The 18,431-nt window shown below is 55.8% G+C and overlaps 6 protein-coding genes across 6 annotated transcripts; 2 read left to right on the top strand and 4 right to left on the bottom strand.

Moving 5' to 3' along the window:
* Window positions 1-227: 227 nt before the first annotated feature.
* J7T54_007886 (uncharacterized protein) lies at window positions 228-848 on the bottom strand (the record flags this gene model as incomplete). The annotated part of the gene is made up of 1 exon (XM_051502459.1): window positions 228-848. The coding sequence occupies one exon, from the start codon at window positions 846-848 to the stop codon at window positions 228-230; it is 621 nt and encodes a 206-aa protein (XP_051365649.1).
* Window positions 849-3,093: 2,245 nt separating this feature from the next.
* Window positions 3,094-4,326, top strand: J7T54_007885 (uncharacterized protein; the record flags this gene model as incomplete). Its single annotated transcript, XM_051502458.1, has 5 exons — window positions 3,094-3,466; window positions 3,547-3,595; window positions 3,651-3,770; window positions 3,827-4,072; window positions 4,125-4,326. The coding sequence occupies 5 exons, from the start codon at window positions 3,094-3,096 to the stop codon at window positions 4,324-4,326; spliced, it is 990 nt and encodes a 329-aa protein (XP_051365648.1).
* Window positions 4,327-4,430: 104 nt separating this feature from the next.
* J7T54_007884 (uncharacterized protein) lies at window positions 4,431-6,554 on the bottom strand (the record flags this gene model as incomplete). The annotated part of the gene is made up of 1 exon (XM_051502457.1): window positions 4,431-6,554. One exon carries the CDS (start codon window positions 6,552-6,554, stop codon window positions 4,431-4,433), a length of 2,124 nt encoding a protein of 707 aa, XP_051365647.1.
* Window positions 6,555-6,831: 277 nt separating this feature from the next.
* On the bottom strand, window positions 6,832-8,028 carry J7T54_007883 (GU4 nucleic-binding protein-like protein; the record flags this gene model as incomplete). The annotated part of the gene is made up of 1 exon (XM_051502456.1): window positions 6,832-8,028. The coding sequence occupies one exon, from the start codon at window positions 8,026-8,028 to the stop codon at window positions 6,832-6,834; it is 1,197 nt and encodes a 398-aa protein (XP_051365646.1).
* Window positions 8,029-9,010: 982 nt separating this feature from the next.
* J7T54_007882 (uncharacterized protein) lies at window positions 9,011-11,712 on the top strand (the record flags this gene model as incomplete). Its single annotated transcript, XM_051502455.1, has 2 exons — window positions 9,011-9,838; window positions 9,892-11,712. 2 exons carry the CDS (start codon window positions 9,011-9,013, stop codon window positions 11,710-11,712), a joined length of 2,649 nt encoding a protein of 882 aa, XP_051365645.1.
* A 304-nt stretch (window positions 11,713-12,016) lies between these two features.
* J7T54_007881 (NF-kappa-B inhibitor alpha-like protein) lies at window positions 12,017-17,596 on the bottom strand (the record flags this gene model as incomplete). Its single annotated transcript, XM_051502454.1, has 2 exons — window positions 12,017-13,323; window positions 13,384-17,596. 2 exons carry the CDS (start codon window positions 17,594-17,596, stop codon window positions 12,017-12,019), a joined length of 5,520 nt encoding a protein of 1,839 aa, XP_051365644.1.
* Window positions 17,597-18,431: the final 835 nt, after the last annotated feature.

Raw genomic sequence — 18,431 nt, 5'->3', positions numbered from 1 at the left:
TAAAGGACAAAGGAAGGGTTCGCGCGAGCTGGATAGAATGAGACTTCTTTTCCTATCTTGCATCTTCGTGTATCTATGGAGTCCGACGACCCCAGGACTGCCCACGGCAGTACAAGCGAAACTCCTTAAAAAGCACAATTTTCCCGTCAAAGATGACAATGCACTCCAAACACCGTACGCTTATAATTGTGAAATCGTTGACATGAACTCATCTCATCATCCAGTCGTCATTGAGCTCCTCCAGCGTGGGACTCTGCGACTGTCGACGCGGGTCGATAACTCTGCTCCTCCGCCGCCCTCAACTCGGTCAGCCACGAGTCCATGCGCCTCTGCTTGTCCTCGCCGGCCTGAACGAGGCGCACGTAGGCTGCCGCGCCGTCATCGGTGTCCTCGTCCATGCTCCACAGTGTCAGGTGTTCCGCGACGGCCAGGACGGCGGCGAGACCAATCTCAATGAATGGGTTGCGCCAGTGCCAGGAGCAGGCGGCGGAGAAGATGAGGATGCAGGTGTCCATGGCGTCGGAGAGGAGGTTCACCAGGAGCGCCCTGCGCACCTCGCGCCTGCTGGGCGCATCGAGGTCAGCCGTCCAGAGCAGGCCGCCGAGAAGGAAATCCCTGGAGCCGAGAAGGGCGCCCAGCAAAAATGTCGCGCCCGTGGCGGGAATGTCAAATGACGAGAGGCCAATGGCTGGCCAAGCGATGAAGGCAAGACCACGGACGACGCGCACGGACGCGAAGAGGGTGATAGCGATGCGCTGCGCCGAGTTGAGAGGTGGCGATGGGGGGGGCGTTGGTTTGACAAGCAGAGGCTGCGTTTCCGTGATCATGACGGTGGGTGTGTCCTTCATGGTTTAAAGGGCAAAAGTGGAAGGTGAGAGTAAGTAGAAGAATGGCGCGCTCCTGTCTTATGTACGAGGCAGTGAGGGTTTTGCCTATGGGGTTGGTGGTGACTAGTCTCTGCGCTTTCAGGATTTTTTTCACTCGACGATGGAGCCGATCGCGCGATCCCTGACGACGCGAAAGATGGGGGCAGAGTAGAAAAAGTCTGATGACGAAAGGACCTCCTGGACAGGTTTAATGATCACGAGCTCTGTCGACAGACTGATACCAGCAGGCAGAGAAATTCTCACAAGAGAAAAAGATGCAGAGTAGAGGAGGGCGAGACATCACCATCTTATCAGTCCTGGGCTAATAACCCCCCACGGAAGGCGACCACACCGTTGCCTCTGGGTACGATGAAAATGGTGGTGTCATGAAGGCTGCGGCTGGCATTGAGCTAAGGTCGACTGCGTGCAAATGCGGAGAAACAGGGTGGGTGGCGTCGCGGCGTCGCGTGTGGTGGTTGGACAGCCAGTTTCACTCTCACAAGGCGCGGGATGGGAGCTCCGGGCAGGAGTCGCAGGACAGGATGGATGTTGGCAGGCAAATGATGGGATTCTCTGCTTCTCGCCATCATGGTGGTTTGCGCATGCACATGCACGACAGGACAGGAGGGTTGCAGTGCATGCTCGTCATGCTGCGTGAGGCGCCGCCTCCACTCGTCACGTCGGCGCGTCAGCTGGCTGGCTGGCTGGCGACCTGGAGGCGGTGGATGATGATTAATGGCGACATGGGATTTTGCCCCCTCCAGTCGCTCTGGGCCACGACGCCACCGTCAGTGGCAGAAGCTTAGCATCCTTGTTTCTCGATGATCTGTTGGTGTTCTCCAGATTGCTCGTGCTGTCTTTCTGGGGAGACGATGACAATCCGGCAGCTGGCAACGTGGTTAGGCGGAGATACGGATACGAGTGGGAGGAACACTCGAGATAAGGACTGGAGGTGTGGGAAGCCTGCGCCACACGACAACCTCGCCAAGTGCCCACCACCTTACCTGTAATATAGGTAATAGTTATTTCACGTCCAGGTACTGTGCCTTACAACGGACTGAATATCCAAGAAGAAAATGATGGAAGACTATCCATAACATTACATATCCAAGCCTCAGATAGCATTCTAACCCAAGGTATTTTCTCGTCGCCAAAATCCACTCTGGCTACCCTATGCCCGCCTTTGAGCTTTTTCCTCACCGCCTGCACGCCATGAGGACGCCATGAGATGCACGATTCCTACTGCGTGCGTAGTACAGAGCCAACCAGTATGTGCAGTAGTGTTTCAATCATCGACCGGCTGCGGGTGGCGCTACCCTTGGCGCATGCATTCAAGACCATCTCCTCGAAATGCGGGCTGTTAGTGGCCGGCACTTCCGTCAGCTGCGCGGGCAGATCACATGCATCACCACGCAGATATATACGTAGTCTGTAGTCTGGGAATCTGCTTTGACTCGTGACCAGACCATCTGTGATTCTCATCACCAACAGTCGAATGTTACCACATACCTGCAATTGGAAACATCAACAATGACAGTCACAGACTGCCCAAACACTACGAGGTATCTAGACTCAAGCTCTACTAGGCATCCAGGTTTAGTGCGCCAGCAGACACTCAATGAACGATGAGGCCCATGTCCGCCAATTTGGGTTTTCGTTCCTTATAAGGAAGGATGGATTTAATAGTTTGGCATGCGCCGCACCTGGTCCTGCCTGTTTCTTCCCCCTCCCGGAGCCTCGACTGGAGTCCCGCCCCAGCAAGCGCCTGCCAAAAAATGGCTGATGGCATCTTTATTCTCGCGCTGCCTGCCGCGTGGTAGCTCCAGTCGGTCACATCCCAGTTGCCAACGGGCAAAACATGAAGGCACGTCACCACACGGGGTGAAGCACGAATTCTCATAAGCGACAAACAGACGGGATGAGCCTTGGTTGACCATCATCTCCAACCCCCCTGCGCCGACAACTTGTTGCACAGCGCCAGAAAAAAGTTTCACAAACCTCCTTGCATGAACGTCTATGGCCGACGCGGGAAACCCTCGTCGTACCAAGCGGCAGGCTTCGGGCGCCAAGGCGTCATCTGCAGTGCCGCCTCAACAGGGACCAATTGAGTCTCTAGAGCCGCCTTGGCTCGAGGAAGAAGCAAAAAGACCCCAGGGGGACGGATCGTCAGCAAATCTAGGTGTTGATGAGACTTGGGGTTCCAATGCATCGGCCCAGGGGTTGCTGCATGGTGATACCACAATCCTACCCGGTGAGCGACGAGGACCAGGACGACGAGGCCGAGTTCTCTGCTAGCAGCGTTAATTATGACACGGACCGCGATTCGCTAGCGTCCGAGGAGCACGATGGGTATAACGAGTCCATGTCGCTACTCCCTAGCCTGTACGAGCACAGCTACGCGCATGGCAGACGGTATCACCGTTATCGACACGGTCGGTATCCCATCCCGAACGATGAGGATGAGCAGAGTCGTGAGGAAATGCTGCATGCAATGATGCTGGAGGCGACGGATGGGCGACTGTTCTATTCGCCCTTGGACGAACGCAGCGTGAAGAAGTTGGTCAACTTGGGCACTGGGACTGGCATGTGGCCGATTGAGAGTCAGTTACGTTTGTTTCCGTCGGGAACCATATGCTTACAGATGTAGTTGGGGAAATATTTCCTCATGCCACGGTCACAGGGACGGATCTAAGTCCTATACAACCTTACTGGGTGCCAGTTAATGTCAAGTTCGTCTGCTCCTCATGAGCCCAATCCCTCGGGCGTCATAACTGAGATTGGTAGGTTCTACGTCGACGACGTCGAAGCAGAGTGGATGAACGGTGACGACTTTGATTTTGTCCACCTGAGGAATATGATTGCGGTCCTCAGGGCTCCAGTCGACGTCCTTCGTCAAGCATACGAGTGAGTGAATCTCTTCAACCTCTCCTACTACGTGCCTGTTCACGCGGTGCGGCAAGGCACCTGTCACCCGGCGGATGGATCGAATTGCAAGATGTCAATGGCCAAGTCCACACCGACGACGATGCCGGCCTTGAGGACTGGTTCTTGTCCCGATTTACGCAGCACAAGGTCGACGCCTACGCGCAATTCGGCACCAACGCGCACGCAGCCGTCTTGGGGGGCGATCAGCTGCGCGAAGCAGATTTTGTGAATATCCGGCATAATTATATCAAGCTGCCATATGGCACCTGGCCAAAGGACAAGTTCCTTAACCATGCTCCGTCGGTAGGATGTCACGCTGACCACATACCCCAGAGTCATGCTTATAGTGGGAATGTACTACCGCACCGCTTGCGCGAAGTTCTTCTCGGCCTTGGGCGCCATTCACTTTCCCTTGTTGGGCTGGAGGAAGGCGGAGATGGAGGTGTCGTGCGCCGAATGTCGACAAGGGATGCGCGATCCCAATGTCCATGCCTACGGCAAGATGCATTTCCGGAGTGGTCAGAAGCCGGCATGATATCTCTGCTATACGATTTACGATTGACGATGGCATGCTTAGTGTGTGGTTGAAGGCAAAAGTATTCCTTATTTTTTCGAGATCTACCCATTCACTAATATTATCTACCGCCCGCTCTTCTTGGCCTTCTTCCTCCGCTGCTCGCCGCCACCACTATCATCATCGTCAGCGCCACCGCTCCTCTTCTTGCGCCCTTCCTCGAGAAGCCTCTTCATGCCACCCGTCGCCTTGAACTTGGGGTTCGATGGGTCGATGGCAAACTCATGGCTGTCAAACACAGCCTTGAAACGCGCATCGTCCACGTCCATCTGGAACTCCTCTTGCAGCTTGCCCTGCGCCTTGACGTCCTGCGCCTTCTTCTTGGACGCCTTACCCTTCTTCGACCCGTGCTTCTCCGCCTTGACAATGTCGTTCATGTCAAAGTGATCCAGATGGGCCGCCTGCTCATTGTCTGCGGCGTCTTCGGCCATGACCTTCTCCAGCTTGGCCTTGTCGGCGGCCGAGGCAGCTTCGGCGGCGAGGCGGGCCTCGCGTTTGGCCAGGCGCTCCTCCTTGCGCTGGGCGGACTTGGACTGCGGCGCTGGTTCTTCGGCCGTGAAGAAGGGGTCGTCAAAGCCAAGATCCTCATTGTCTTGACCCGCTGCGGGCTCGGCCACTTCAAGGTCCTCCTCTTCCTCAGCACCGTCTGGATCAGCACCCTCGCGCTTGGCCTTGGCCCTTTGACGCTTCTTCTCCTTGCGCTCACGCTCCTTGCGTGCGTACTTTTCAATCGTCGTCTCTTCCTTGTCGTCCTTCTCAGCCTTGGCGCTTTCGGACAGCGCTGGCGTGAAAGTTATCTCCATGTCACCCACGGGCACATCCTTTTTGGACCCCTTGGAGGGCTCGTCAGACAAGCCCAGTGCCTCGCGCATCTTCTTCCTCGCGAGCTCCTTCTTGGACAGCTTGGGCGCGCTCTCCTCGTCAGCACCGTTCTCCTCTTGGCCCGCTGCAGCATCGTCCTCCTCCCCGGAAAAGTCGTCTTCTGTGTCGCTGGCCAGATAGGCCTTCATGTCGTTCTCCTCCAACTCGGCCCGGCTGCCGCTGAATGCCCTCGCCATGGCGTCCTTGCGCGACGCCTCCTCGGGGTGCATGTCCCATGTGAGCTTGACCTTGGAGCTCTGCAGCGCATTTGTCACAAAGTCTATGGGCTTGTAGGAGCTGGGCAGCTTATCGCACCGATCGCGCGGCTCGTCGTCAAAGTCCACGTCATCGGGCACGAACCGCAGATCCAGGAAATTCGACGACGACTGGAACTCGGTGCCATCCGTCGCGTCGTAGATCTTCTTCGCCGTGACCAGGTCCGAGCACTCCATCACCGCGTAGTAGTACCGTAGACGGTCGAGTTGGTACTTGCGGAGGGCGTCGCTGTCAAAGTCCTCATCGTTGCCCTCCTGCATGAGCTGCTTCCTGATCTTCTCGTCGCTCTCTTCCTCCGAGTCGCTGTCCGAATCAGAGTCTTTGGCCTTGGACTTGAACAGTTCCTTTGGCGGGCCCTCGACTTCCTCCTGCTGCATGCGCTCTTTGCCGAACTCGCTGGGATAGACAGATATCCGCTCGACCCGCCCGCCGTCGGTCGCAAAGCTGGAGAAGAGGGCGAACAAATCGGTGGACTTGATGTGGTCCCAGTCCAGGTTGACAATGGCCAGGCGCTTGGTGACTTCGCCTCCTTCGACGTCAGCCTGTTCGTCTTGGAACTGCTGCATGTTCGCCGCCGTCGCTAGCTCGACCCCGCCGTCCTCTTCGTCGGAGTCGTCTTCATCGCTTTCGCTGCTGTCGGAACCGTCGTCCTCCTCCGACGACGAGGAGAAACCGCCGCCACGGGCAGGATCGTACTTATCGTGCGCCGCGCGCAGCTCTCTCTGCACAATCTCATCGTCGTCCACCTCGACATGTTCTTCCTCGGGCTCGGCGTCGACCTTGCCCTCTTCATCCTCTTCTTGGTACAGGTTCTTCAGAGCCTTCTTCTTGGCATCGCTCTTGATCTTCCTTCCATACCGGTCGACTCTTGCTTCAGCTGTGAATTCATCGTCGTCGAGCATGCGCGAGAAGCGCTTGTCAATCGTCGTCTTGTTCTTCTTCTTCGAGGGCAAGCGGAAGCGAGGGTCTGTCTCGAACGAAGCGAAGCGGGGGTCAGAAATGCGAGCAGGCGCGGCTGACGAGCCGGCCTTAGTTTTTGCGCCTTTCGCCATGTCCAAATAAGGTGTCGCGGAATTCAAAGCGGTCGTTGAATGCGACAGGTGCGCGCAGAGTAAATGACGAGTGACGGGGAGCTCTGGTGGTGGAGGGGCAGAATCTGTGATTTTTTTGGCGGTGAGGATATTCTGCCAGGCGGTCTGACCGCACTGGATTGGCTGACAGAATCATGTTCGACTAAAGCCCCTTGAAAGGCGATTGAGTTTGCGACGGATTGTAGTGCTTCGTCATATCTTGATTTCTATAGCTTTAGACTATCTGTCTTCTATGCCTCTATCGAACGACAGCGTCCTTGAGCGTCTGAACCGTGCAAGCGCCACCGCTCTCAGTGACGAGCTTGCCAACGTCCGTCTTGCCCAGCTGCTCCACAGCGCCGGCATTGAACGCAACCTCGAGATTGTCAGTAGTGGTGAAGCCGGGCTGGATAGTCTCCCAGATCTTCTTCTTGGGGTTCAATTGACCCTCGGGCTTGTCGGCACCCCAGCCCTCGAAGAACACCCTTTCACCAGCCTTGCTGCCCTCGGGTGGGCTGACCAGCTCGACCGGACCCTTGTGGTCATCGGTCTCGCCCTCCTTGACCTTGGGGGAAGCGGCCAGCACCATGGCGGAGGACTTGATGCCACGCATCTTGACGGGCTTGAGGTTGCAGACAACCACAACCTTGCGGCCCTGCATATCCGCAAGCGGGATTAATCCGTTGAGACCCGAGCAGACTGTGCGACAGACCTGGCCCTCGTATTCGGTGGTGTCCTCACCCGCAGGGTCTCCCATGGCAATCGTAGACACGTAGAGCGAGTCGGCATCGGGGTGATTGACAGCCTTGAGAATGTGACCGACACGCAGATCGATCAGAGAGGGCGAGAGGGGAGCCGCAGCGGGCGCGGCCTTCTGCGGCTTCGGGGCCTTCTCCTTCTTTTCCTTCTTCTCCTTTTTCTTGCCCTCGGCGCCAGCGACCGTCTCCTTGGCCTCGGCGACCTTCTCCTTCACCTTCTCCTTGGTGCGGTCGACAAGCGACGCGTCCTGGCCCTCACCGCCTGCGGCGGCTGCTGCGGCAGCAGCCTTCTCCTTCTTGAGGCGCTCCTTCTCAGCCTTGGCATCAACGGGCTTCTTGACAAAGAGGACATCATCCTGGTCGACCTGCACCTTGTCGCTGACCGACAGACCGAACTGAGGGGAGTTCTGGACGAAATCGAGGTGGCGCACAACATGAGGGCGGCCCTGCTCTCCGGAGCGCTGCTCAGAGTTCCAGCCATTGACCACTGGTTTCAGGGTCTCGTAAATGGCGACATCAGCCTTGGAGGGTTTCGAGCCGAGAAGTGTGGTCCGAGACGACAGGTGCGCGTTGAGGGTATCTAGGATCGGGGACTGCTCTTCGACAGAGGAGGTCTTGAGACGGTCCGAGGTGGTGAGCCATTGCTGGATCTCGGTCTCCTCAGTGGGAGTGTAGGTCTGGGAAGCAAGAGCGGACATTCTGGCGACTAGGGTCGAGTAGAATCGTGAGGGACTTGGGCTAAGACGCCTCGTTATGTTGTGAATGGGAAGCAGGTTGGCGGTGGCGGAAATTGAGTCTAGGTCTCCTACTTGTAGGAGAGAGACTCGAAAATTGGATTTTTACTGTTTGAATGAGGGGGGCGGGAGTGCAGTATGTAGTTGCGATGGTGGGGGTCGTGTTACCCCGCGAGAATGAGATACCTACCCTACACCACAGTAGGGGGAGGAGGCGAGTACAATACAATGAATATACACTTAAATATGGGTTTTCTCGGGGAGTATATGGCCTAGTGACATGGTCTTGCTGTCCTAGAGTGATTACAGAAGGCTGTTGAGACAATAATTCCCAGCAGCGGTCCACACAGTAATCTATTCACTCGATGGTTGACATTGAAAGTAAAAAATCCAAGTTGAAAGAACCACTTCCGATAAGAATATTTCGACATCAACCACTGCACCAGGAGCATTTGGCAATTCTCTGTTGTGACTGCGCTCGTGGAGCAGTTGTTTGCACGGTTTCATGACGAACGAGCGTGAATAGCAAACGTGATCGCGCGTTGCCGCCTGGCGCGTCCACGCAGCTGCAGGTACTTTAACACCCCTGCCGCCCGGCCAATGATGCTCGATACACGCGACGCAGCGCGTCGCCTTCTTCGACTCTGGCACTGTCAATTCAGTTGACATTCACGTCTGGCTCCAAGTGAATCGAAGGCTTGAGTGCTTTCTCAGATTCCTTTGAAATCATCTCCATTTGAGTACTCTGGCTATTTCGTCACTTTTGCTGCCCTCATCTCCTTGCTTTTTCCTTCCTTCGTCAGCAGCGTCATCGACTCCCGATTGACGACGATCTGCAGTGGCAGGGCGCAACATCGCATCGACGCTTGACGAAGCGGAAGCTACTCGACTTCGTCCATGTGCGCCCAGATTTCAAACTTCTCGCATTGTCCAAGAAAAACATCAAATGGCTTCTTCAACTTCGTCAGAGGACGAATTGTCCCGGCTCTCAACCAGCGCCCCGACGTCGCCCCCTAAGTCCAAGGCGGCATCGCCCGCCAAGTTGAAAGCAGAGGACAGTCTTACCGAGGAACAAATATTCAAACAGGAAGAAGAGGCCAAGAAAGCGAATGCGCGCCTGGAAGAAGCCAACCGAAAGGCCCAAGCTAAGCGCAAGCCGCGCAAGAAGAAGGCTGAAACAAAGGCAGAGCGCGATGCCAAGGCGCGGGAGCTCGATGAGCTCTTGATGAAGAGCGCTGCATTCAGCGATATACTCACAAAGAAGACCCAAGTGCTCGGCAGAGTGGGGAGTAGCCTGGATGGCAAACAACTCGGCGAGCATAACCTGGAGATGGCTAAACAGCCGAAATGCATGATAAACGGAACCATGCGAGACTACCAACTGGAAGGTCTCACATGGATGTACGAGATATGCTCACAAGGCATGAGTGGCATTCTCGCCGACGAGATGGGTCTGGGGAAGACCGTACAGACCATCGCATTGATCGCTCTTTTGCGGGAACAAGAAGGGTACCTTGGACCGCACCTGATCGTAGCGCCGCTGAGTACCTTGTCCAACTGGATGGATGAGTTTGAGAAATGGGTGCCCTCCATACCCGTTGTCATGTTTCATGGGACACCTAAGCAGAGAAAGAACATCTTTGAGACGAAGATCAGTAAGAATCTCACCGGAGGCCGCCCGAACAAGCGATTCCCTGTAGTATGCACATCCTACGAGATGGTCATTGTCGAGCAAGCTGCTTTGGGGAAGATCAATTGGGAGTTCATCATCATCGTCAGTCATCACAGCCGCGGTGGACGATAGTACGTATTGCTGACAATGTCTAGGACGAGGGCCACAGAATGAAGAACTCGGAGGCGAAGCTGTTCCAGCACCTTCAACGATTCCCGTCAGCAACGCGCTTGCTCATCACCGGAACGCCTCTGCAGAATAATCTGAAGGAGCTGTGGTCCTTGCTGCACTTCTTGCTACCAACAATCTTCACTGACTGGGAGGCTTTTGAGTCCTGGTTCGACTTCTCCGAACTAGAAGACGAAGAGGGAACAGCGCACTTCATTGGTGACGAACAGAAGCAAAGTCTCGTCAAGAAGATTCATATGATCCTGCAGCCTTTGCTGCTGAGACGCATCAAGCAAGACGTTGCGGCATATCTGCCACGCAAGCGTGAGTACGTGCTGTTCGCACCCATGACCAAGGAGCAAACGGACCTCTACAACACATTGACGGACCCGGACGTTGACAGCAGGATCTATTTGGAGCAAAAGGCCATGGAGAGGATCGACGAAACATTTAAGCCCGTGAGCAACGTCAAGTCGCGCTCTAGCAGCAAGTCAGTATCAACACCACAGAAGCCTGCGTCGTTACCAATTCGAGAAAGCCCGCGAAAGAAGGCAGAAGAGAATTCGGCAACCGCCGCCAATGCCTTCGATAAGCTCATGGCCAAGCGCGGGCGTGGTCGACCTCCGAAGATTGCAGCAATTCAGGCCGAGGCTGTGACCACCGAACCCAAAACCACGGGCAAACGCAAGTCTTCCTCTACATCAGTTGCCCCCGAGCCCAAGAGCTCGCGCTCAAGTCGGCAGTCAACGCCTGGTAGCACACGCAGCCGGCCGACGAGGGCGAGACGGAGGTACAAGGAAGCAGAGTCGGACGAGGAGCGAATGTCAGATGACGAATTCGAGGCAAAGCTAGCCGACGAAATGATTGACTCGGAGGAGGGCAAAGATGAAGAGTCGGAGCTTTCCCCCGAGGAGAAGGCACGAAATGAAGCCATTACGTTAGCAAAGAAGCAAATAGCCGCCAAGAAGCTTGGAAACCCCATGGCCCAGCTTCGCCTGGTGTGCAACTCGCCTCACAACTTTTACAATCCCTGGGCTGTGGCGACAGACATCCCCGTGGACGAGTCCATTGTCACAGCATCTGGCAAGATGTTGCTGCTCGACCGACTGCTGAAGCACTTGTTCGCCAATGGCCACAAGGTTCTCGTCTTCTCCCAGTTCACAACCCAGCTCGACATATTGGAAGACTACTGCAGGGAGCTCCGAGGTTGGAACACCTGCCGTCTCGATGGCTCGGTTGATCAGGCGTCACGTCGGTCGCAAATTAAGCAGTTCAACACCGACGATGACTACAAGATCTTCCTGCTGTCCACTCGAGCGGGTGGCCAGGGAATCAACCTGGCGGCCGCTGATACGGTGATCTTGTTCGATTCTGATTTCAACCCGCAGCAAGACTTGCAGGCGCAAGACCGTGCACACCGCATTGGACAGACACGACCCGTGATTGTGTACCGCATCGCGACAAAGTCGACCGTAGAGGAGACCCTGCTCTCGTCGGCGGATGCGAAGCGTCGCTTGGAGAAGCTGGTCATCCAGAAAGGCGGCTTCAAGACAATGGGGCAAAAGTTGAACCAGGAGATAGACGAGGAGGGCCTCGACGCCGAGACGCTGCGCTCATTGCTGCTCAAGGACGGGCGGGTCTTCCGGGGCAGCAGCGGTGACGGTATCCTTAGCGAGAAGGACTTGGACATTATTTGTGACCGCAGCGACGAGGCATTCGATCGCGCCGAGAGAGGCGAGGGCGATGCTGACGCGTACCGGGTCGTGGAGACAGGCGCGGACTCGATTACGATGACGAAGAAGGGATAGCGAAGTTGCATAACTTGGCTTTATTTGGGGTACACACATTGCTAGAATGGCTGCGGATGGCTCTGTCGCTACAGGACTGCAGGATGCTCAAGCGTGTGGGCTTGACTGAGCGTGGTTTTCATGGATACCAGGTACCATCAACCTGTATGGTTAAAGGGTGGGTGATACATGTAGCAAGCATTGCTTGACCGAATTATATAGCATTTGTTTATTGGCAGCCACTCAAGCCTTTGGCCCTGGTTACACTATTTTATTCACTATAGCTTCAACATGCCCCAAGTGTCCATCCAACTCCATGTCGAGATCAGTCTACTGCTTCCTCAATCTGCCGTCTCTGACTTGCTGATCCCAGGGAGCCGCCACGATTGAGTCTCTCTTGCACATCCAGGAGTTTCTTCTGTTGACTCAGTCGGCCCTTCAGCCTTTGATCGGCCTTGTTCTCCAGTCGATCGAGCTCCTCGCGCTCGCTAATCGTCACGGCGCTAATGGCCCTGACGTGGTCCACTCTCTCCGAGTTGAGGCGCTGTTGCCATTCCAGCGTCTTCCTCTGCTTCGCTTCCTCGGCGTCGAACTCGGTTGCCGCAATGGCCCTGGTGCGGGAGATAGACGCCTCCGTCAGAGAGCGCTGCTCGGATACACGTCGACGATGCGTCGCGGACTCGAGCGATTCTTCGAGCTGCGCTCTGTTCCGCACGGCCAGTAGATCCTCGTTCTGGAGCTGACGGCGACGGGCGTCTTCCATCTCGGCCTTTTGCTTCCAGATCTGTCCTTCCACGCTGGCGAGCTCTCGTTTCCGCGCGAGGGACAGGGCAAAGTCCTGATTCTCCTCCGCCAAACGGCTGAGACGGGCTTTGCGGACTCGTTCCTCGACTTTGACATCTTCAGGCAGACCGACCGCATCCTCGGGCTGAGCGCCAGTGTGGGCGTAGTACACGTCCACAGCACGGTTGGCATACAGCAAAGTCAGAAGCTCCTCTTTGTGGTCTGATTCCTGCAGCAGCTTTTTGACGTACATGGTCGGAGAGTACGTGTGGTCCTCGTCGGTATACTGGTTCAGGGGCTTGTTGATAAACTTCCACATGCCAGCCTTGAGCAAGATGCGGCTTGTTGCCACGGGATCGCGCGCATCGAAGCACAGATAAAGCAGAGACTTGCCTCGCGTCTTTATCGAGAGATCGGAGCCCTGGTCAATGAGCAGATTCATCACCTTTTGCATCTTCTTCTCGCGCTCGGCGGTTAGTTCCGCACCCGAGCCGTTGAGACAGATCTCGCCCAGCGCACTCCTGCCTTCGTGACAGGGGCTCGGGAAATCTGGATCGTGACCAGACTGTATGAGCACGCTGACGACATCCAAGCTCAAGGAGCGGGCCGCATTGTGTAGCGACCCATCGTCTCTCGAGGGATCCGCGGCGAGGAGGTCAGCCATCATTTCGGTGCCTAGTTTACCGCCAATGTCTGTAGCCATCGACAGCGGGGAGCGTCCTTTGTAGTCCACAATGTCGACCTCTGCGTCCCTAAGAAGCAGTTTCCGCACAAGATCCGGTCGGCGAGTTTGGATCGCCTGCATTAAGGGCGTTGTCCGCGATAAGGGAGTCTCCAAATTGACATTGGCTGTGCCTATGCGTCAGTCTCACTCCAGATAAGTGGCACGAAAGGAGGGGGCAAACTCACCACCGCGATCCAACAGCAACTCAATGAGTGACGAGCTGATCTTTTTCTGGGGCTGTGCAATGGCCCAGGTGAGAAGGGTCATTTGCTCCTGGTCACCAATGTCATCGTAGATTTGGTAAAATGTGGCTTGATCATGGTAGAAACCAGTATCGAGCAATGTCTTGAGAATCACGACAGACCTGGGATACTGTGTCATGGCCTGCACCAGCACGGGGGCCGCATCTGGCTTCTGCGCCATGACATCCACTCTAGTTTCGCCGTCGCGGTAGTCTGCGAAGAGCTCGAATAGCTGCAGGGCGTCATCTTGGTCGAGTGCGGTGTCGAAAATGTGCTGAAAGGCGAATGACAATGACTCAGTCGAAGGATGCAAGGCCAGGAGCTCTTTCGTCCAGCCAACGTTTGCTTGGGACGCAGCCACTTGGAGGGGCTCGCCCCTGTTGTAGTTCACATCGAGGCCATGCGATGTCAACAAAGTTATGAACTCGTCCGCCAGATCTGCCGTGTCTGGCGCGTGATTGTTCATGACTTGTAGTGCCATTTGGCTCAGAGCGCCACCCTGAGCTCCGTGTTCCAGGAGAACTCGAATAGTTTGTATACCATTCTGAGAGAACCAGGATGTGAAGCTGTCCGGTGCATAACTGTGAGCAAATGTATAATTGAGCGCCTCTGCTGGCAAAGGCCGGCTGAGTAGAACGCTGATGGAGGATGATGCGCCCTTCCTTACCGCATTGATGAGGGCTTTGCACTCGTTGGCAGTTGGCGAGGCCCCATGATCAAGCAGCAGTTGAATCAACCTGTCTTCGCAGTCCTCTTCGTTGACAGCATCGTTCAAGGCGGCGTGTACAAGGTCCACCACCGGCATACCAGCTTTGAACAGATCAATAATGATGTTGTGCCGTGTATCGCGATTCAGTCCCCAACAGGTTTCAAAAGCACGCAAAAGTGTTGGCTGCGAAGCTTTCTTTTGCCTGCCTTCCTGATCCCACAACCCCAAGAGCAGCTCAAGATTCCGCATGAACGCGGTTCGTGTTGCGACCAAGACAGCCTCGCCGCTCTGGTAGTTGGGATCTGCCCCGGCAGCAAGCAGAACTCGGAGGACCTCATGTCCTGCCTCGCCGTAGCGTGCAGCGAATGTCAGTTGCGCGTCGACTGGCTCGCCTGATACCCCTTTCCGCAGCAACTTTTCGAAAATGACGGCCCTCTTGTTGAGATCTCGCACTTCGGTCGCTGCCTGGAATGCTTTCTCCAATGTCACCTTGTGCACCTGGCCTTCGCTCTTCAGTAAAACCTCGACGACGTCGGCACTACCTCCTCGGCAGGCCTCAATGATGGCCTGACCCCCGTTGCTTGAAATACTAGCACCATGAGCCATGAGGATATTGCCCAGGTCGATGTCGCCGTCCCTCGCAGCGATCAGGAGAGCATTTGATGCTTCCTCCTTTGAGATGCCGTCTTCGAGAAGCCGCGCGCATATGCCCTTGCGAGATGCTCGATCGCGGATGCTCATTGTGCGGGCCAAGGCTGAGTGCTTGACGTCTAGCGTGTGCTTCGACTTGCTCAGTAACAGGTCGATCACATCTGACGCCTCTTTTGAAACAGCCATGGCCAAAGCCTCGCCGTCCGTGGTATCAGCCTTATCGGCCAAAACACCCAGAAGAGATACGTCCTCTGTGTAGTGCTCAACTGCATGAATCAATCCTCTGTTGATCTGCAGAGGTGATGCCCCTGCCGCAATGAGCTTCTTTGTGAAGGACAAGCGGTCCATCAGGTCAGATAGCTTGAGCGCGTGAGGCAAAGCAGGATCGAGTGTTGCTTGTGTTGGAGGCTTCGGGCTTTCCAGGAGAGTGTCCGTGATTGCAGTGCTGCCGCTCGACACAGCATGACACAGTGTTGGGCCTCGATTGACGTCGGCTCCCTTATCCAAGAGCATCTTGATTGTGGACAATGACAGTGCTCGCGAGCTACTTTGTGTCAGGGTATGCACTTCGTTGGTTAGAAGGGTCGAAAGATCCTCCGGCCTTCTCGATTTGGCAAGTGCAATTTGCATCTTCCACGTCTTGCCGTCCGAGGGTGGCAGTGATGACGCCTCCAAGAGGCCCCTGGATATAGTCTCTGCATTTGGCTTCCCAAGACCAAGAACCAGCTCAAGAACCTTGGGATCTGGATTGCCTACAGCTGCGTTGATGACGTTGTAGCGGCTGCTGTTCACGTCTGGATTGCCTTGCTGCAGCATCAACCTTAACAATGACATGTCGACGGGCTTCTCCTTCAACGTCTCAGCAAGACCAGTTGTTGTTCCTTCAATATCAATGGACGCCCCGGCTCCGAGAAGCAACACCATCATTCCATACCGCGTGCGGTGTTCGGGAACCTTCATGACATCCGCGATTCGAGCGGCCGCGGTTTGAGGCGATGCTCTGTGTATGAGCGTCTCGAAAAGTGGCAGATCAGCTTGAAGGATCACGGATTGCAAACCTTGACCTCGGTTGTAGTTGATGTCCGCCCCGTGTTGCAATAGGAGCCCGATGAGCGCATCGTCCCTGGACGAGACATCCTCGCTGATGGCGTCCTGGAGTGCGGCATGCAGCGGTGGCCCTGACAAGGCTCCCTTGAGAAACAGCTCCACCATCTCGTAGCGGTCTGCGGCCGTCAGATTCTTGGTCAGGGGGAAGACTCTGGTTAAAGTGTCAGCCGAAGGCTGGCTAGCGAGGATCCTGGCCGTCATAGTTGTGTCCAACCGCAGCACGGCCGTTCGCAACGCATGGCCTTCCCGATAGTCAGGGGACGCGACCTCATGGCGATGTAGCATCTGAGACGTGCTCCGATCACCGCTCATACCATTCGCTCCGTTTGAAGACGGCTCAGGAAAGAAGGGTTTCAGCAGAAGCTCGACTGAGTTGGTGTCGCCGGCTTCGGCAGCGACGATGAGCATGTCATCCAAAGGCCGACCTTTGGCGCCCTTCCGCAACAGCAAGTCAAGTAGCATGTACCGATCGGCCTGGGCGATCTGTTGAGGTATTGACAAGACACAACTAGAGGCTGTAGACGGCGACAATGTCGCAGAGTCGGTCACCAAAGAGTAAACCAGGTCCAGTTGCCTTTTTTGTATGGCGTTTCTCAGTGCAGCGGCGTTGTTGTACTCTATGGATACTCCGTAGGAAGCCAAAAGCTTCGCCACCTCATAGAACTGAGAGTCGCAGGCAACCTGAAGAGCGTGCGATAGCACATGCCCATCCGCGCCGGCACAGATGAGCAGCTCTGCCAGCTGCAGCTTTATCCCCGGTGTCAAAGTGGAACTGTTGAGCGTGTTTTCGAAAGCCTGGCTCACGCCTGGGACCTGTGGAGGCCTGTTTCCCATAATGATGGCAAGAGAGATGTCGCCGCGCCCCATGCTGACGGCAAGTCGAAGAGCCTCCGCCTGGTTGTAGTCGCCATCAGCCACTGAACGGCTGAGATGCGTGACCATTTCCATGCTTCCTATCCTTGTAGCGTCCACCATGGACTGTGATGCGAGGGACGACGACGGCCTGCCTTCTGACTGTAGAATGAGCTTGACCATGTCTGCCAACATTGAGATATTGCAAGCTTGGCGAAAGGCATCCTGGCCTTCAGCCGTTTGCGAGATGTTGGCGCCAAATTGCAACAGGAGCTCGACGATGGGAGTATTGCCTTGTCTTACAGCCAGGGGGAGACAAGCGTCGAGTGACATGGGGTCGGCGTACGGGACAAGAACTTGGACCATTTCCAGTTGGTTGTTCTGTACCGCGAGTCTCATGAGCTTAGCCTTATCCATGGCCCCATCAACACTTCGTCGTCGACTTAGAAGGTTTGATTTTTGCATGGACATGGCACCCAAGTCAACGCCCGAGGCCGTCAGCTTGGCGATGAGGGCCTCGGCCACGCCAGCCGATCCCGCTTGGGCGGTCCACGTCGTGAGGACCTGGAGGATATGCTTTGGCTCCCAATGCTTGCCCTTCTTGAGGTTGCTGGTTGAAAAGGCTCTTTGCAGGCCACTCTTTGGCCGGGCCTGGGAGAGCTCTATCGCATGGCGTTGGAGAAGGTCCTCAGCGGTGTGGTCGTCGGTGGGTGTCCGGTGGGAAGGCAGGCTGGCTGGTCGCTCGAGGCGTGCTGGAGCAGCCGAGGGTAGAGGGACGTTCCATTCTTGGGCGAGTCGGATGATTCTACGTTGGCGACGATCCACAGTGATGGCCATTGCGAAGGCAAAGGGTAGAAAACGATCCAGCGCTAGATCTTTGCGGCATGTGCGTTCCCTGAGTGCGGCGGGTATCAAGGTATTGGGGGTGAGTACGATGAGGGAGTCGAGCGTGCCAACGCTTGCATCGCCGACTTAAGCTGCAACAAACTGGGACATTGATTTATGCGCCATCGCTGAAAGAAATTGAAGGAGTAAGTGACAGAACAGCGACCTCGTTTTGAATTGGGATGAGGGACGGATTATACCTAGAAGGCAAGGTACAATTGTCAATGGGATGATCTGTTCGGTGAGGCAGTGAAAGTGAGCGATCGACGCATAGTGCTTCTCACACTGTTCATGGCGCTGCCGTCTCTCTGACCCCCGCCTCTAGTCTACATTATCTTGTAAACCCACCAGTTGTGCCTGTCGATGAAGCGAGGTCCAGTCGCACGGCAGCCCTTAACTTGCAATTGGCAGGCACAGCCAAAGTGCGCACTGTGTTCTTTGCGCCCCGGACTCCCGTCGTCGCGTCCGCATCCCCACTGTGCCTGCCGTCCGCCGTAGCTTCCGAGTTCCTGCACAACGCTTGACAGCTTCACGCGTCCGCACGCCTCTCTCGATGTTGAAGCTTCCGAACCACAAATCACCTAAGACTTGCTACCGTCTTCGACTCACAAACAGTGCATGGCGCGACTCTGATCTCGCTCGCCATGGAAAAGTTCAGCGGCGATTCAGCCCAGCTGCCCCCTTGATCCTGATTCCTGATGCACAGCCACCCTGTTCTGAGTCCACTGGCAGGATGTGCTGCTGCGAACCTGCCCGTATTCGGTGCCGCCACAGAGAGCCGGAACGA

This window comes from Emericellopsis cladophorae (assembly GCF_022114955.1).
Source record: "Emericellopsis cladophorae strain MUM 19.33 chromosome Unknown NODE_3_length_1261782_cov_116_963312, whole genome shotgun sequence".
Lineage (NCBI taxonomy): Eukaryota > Fungi > Ascomycota > Sordariomycetes > Hypocreales > Bionectriaceae > Emericellopsis > Emericellopsis cladophorae.
Note: the sequence above shows the minus strand (reverse complement) of the source record. Positions and strands in the feature narration are given on the sequence as shown.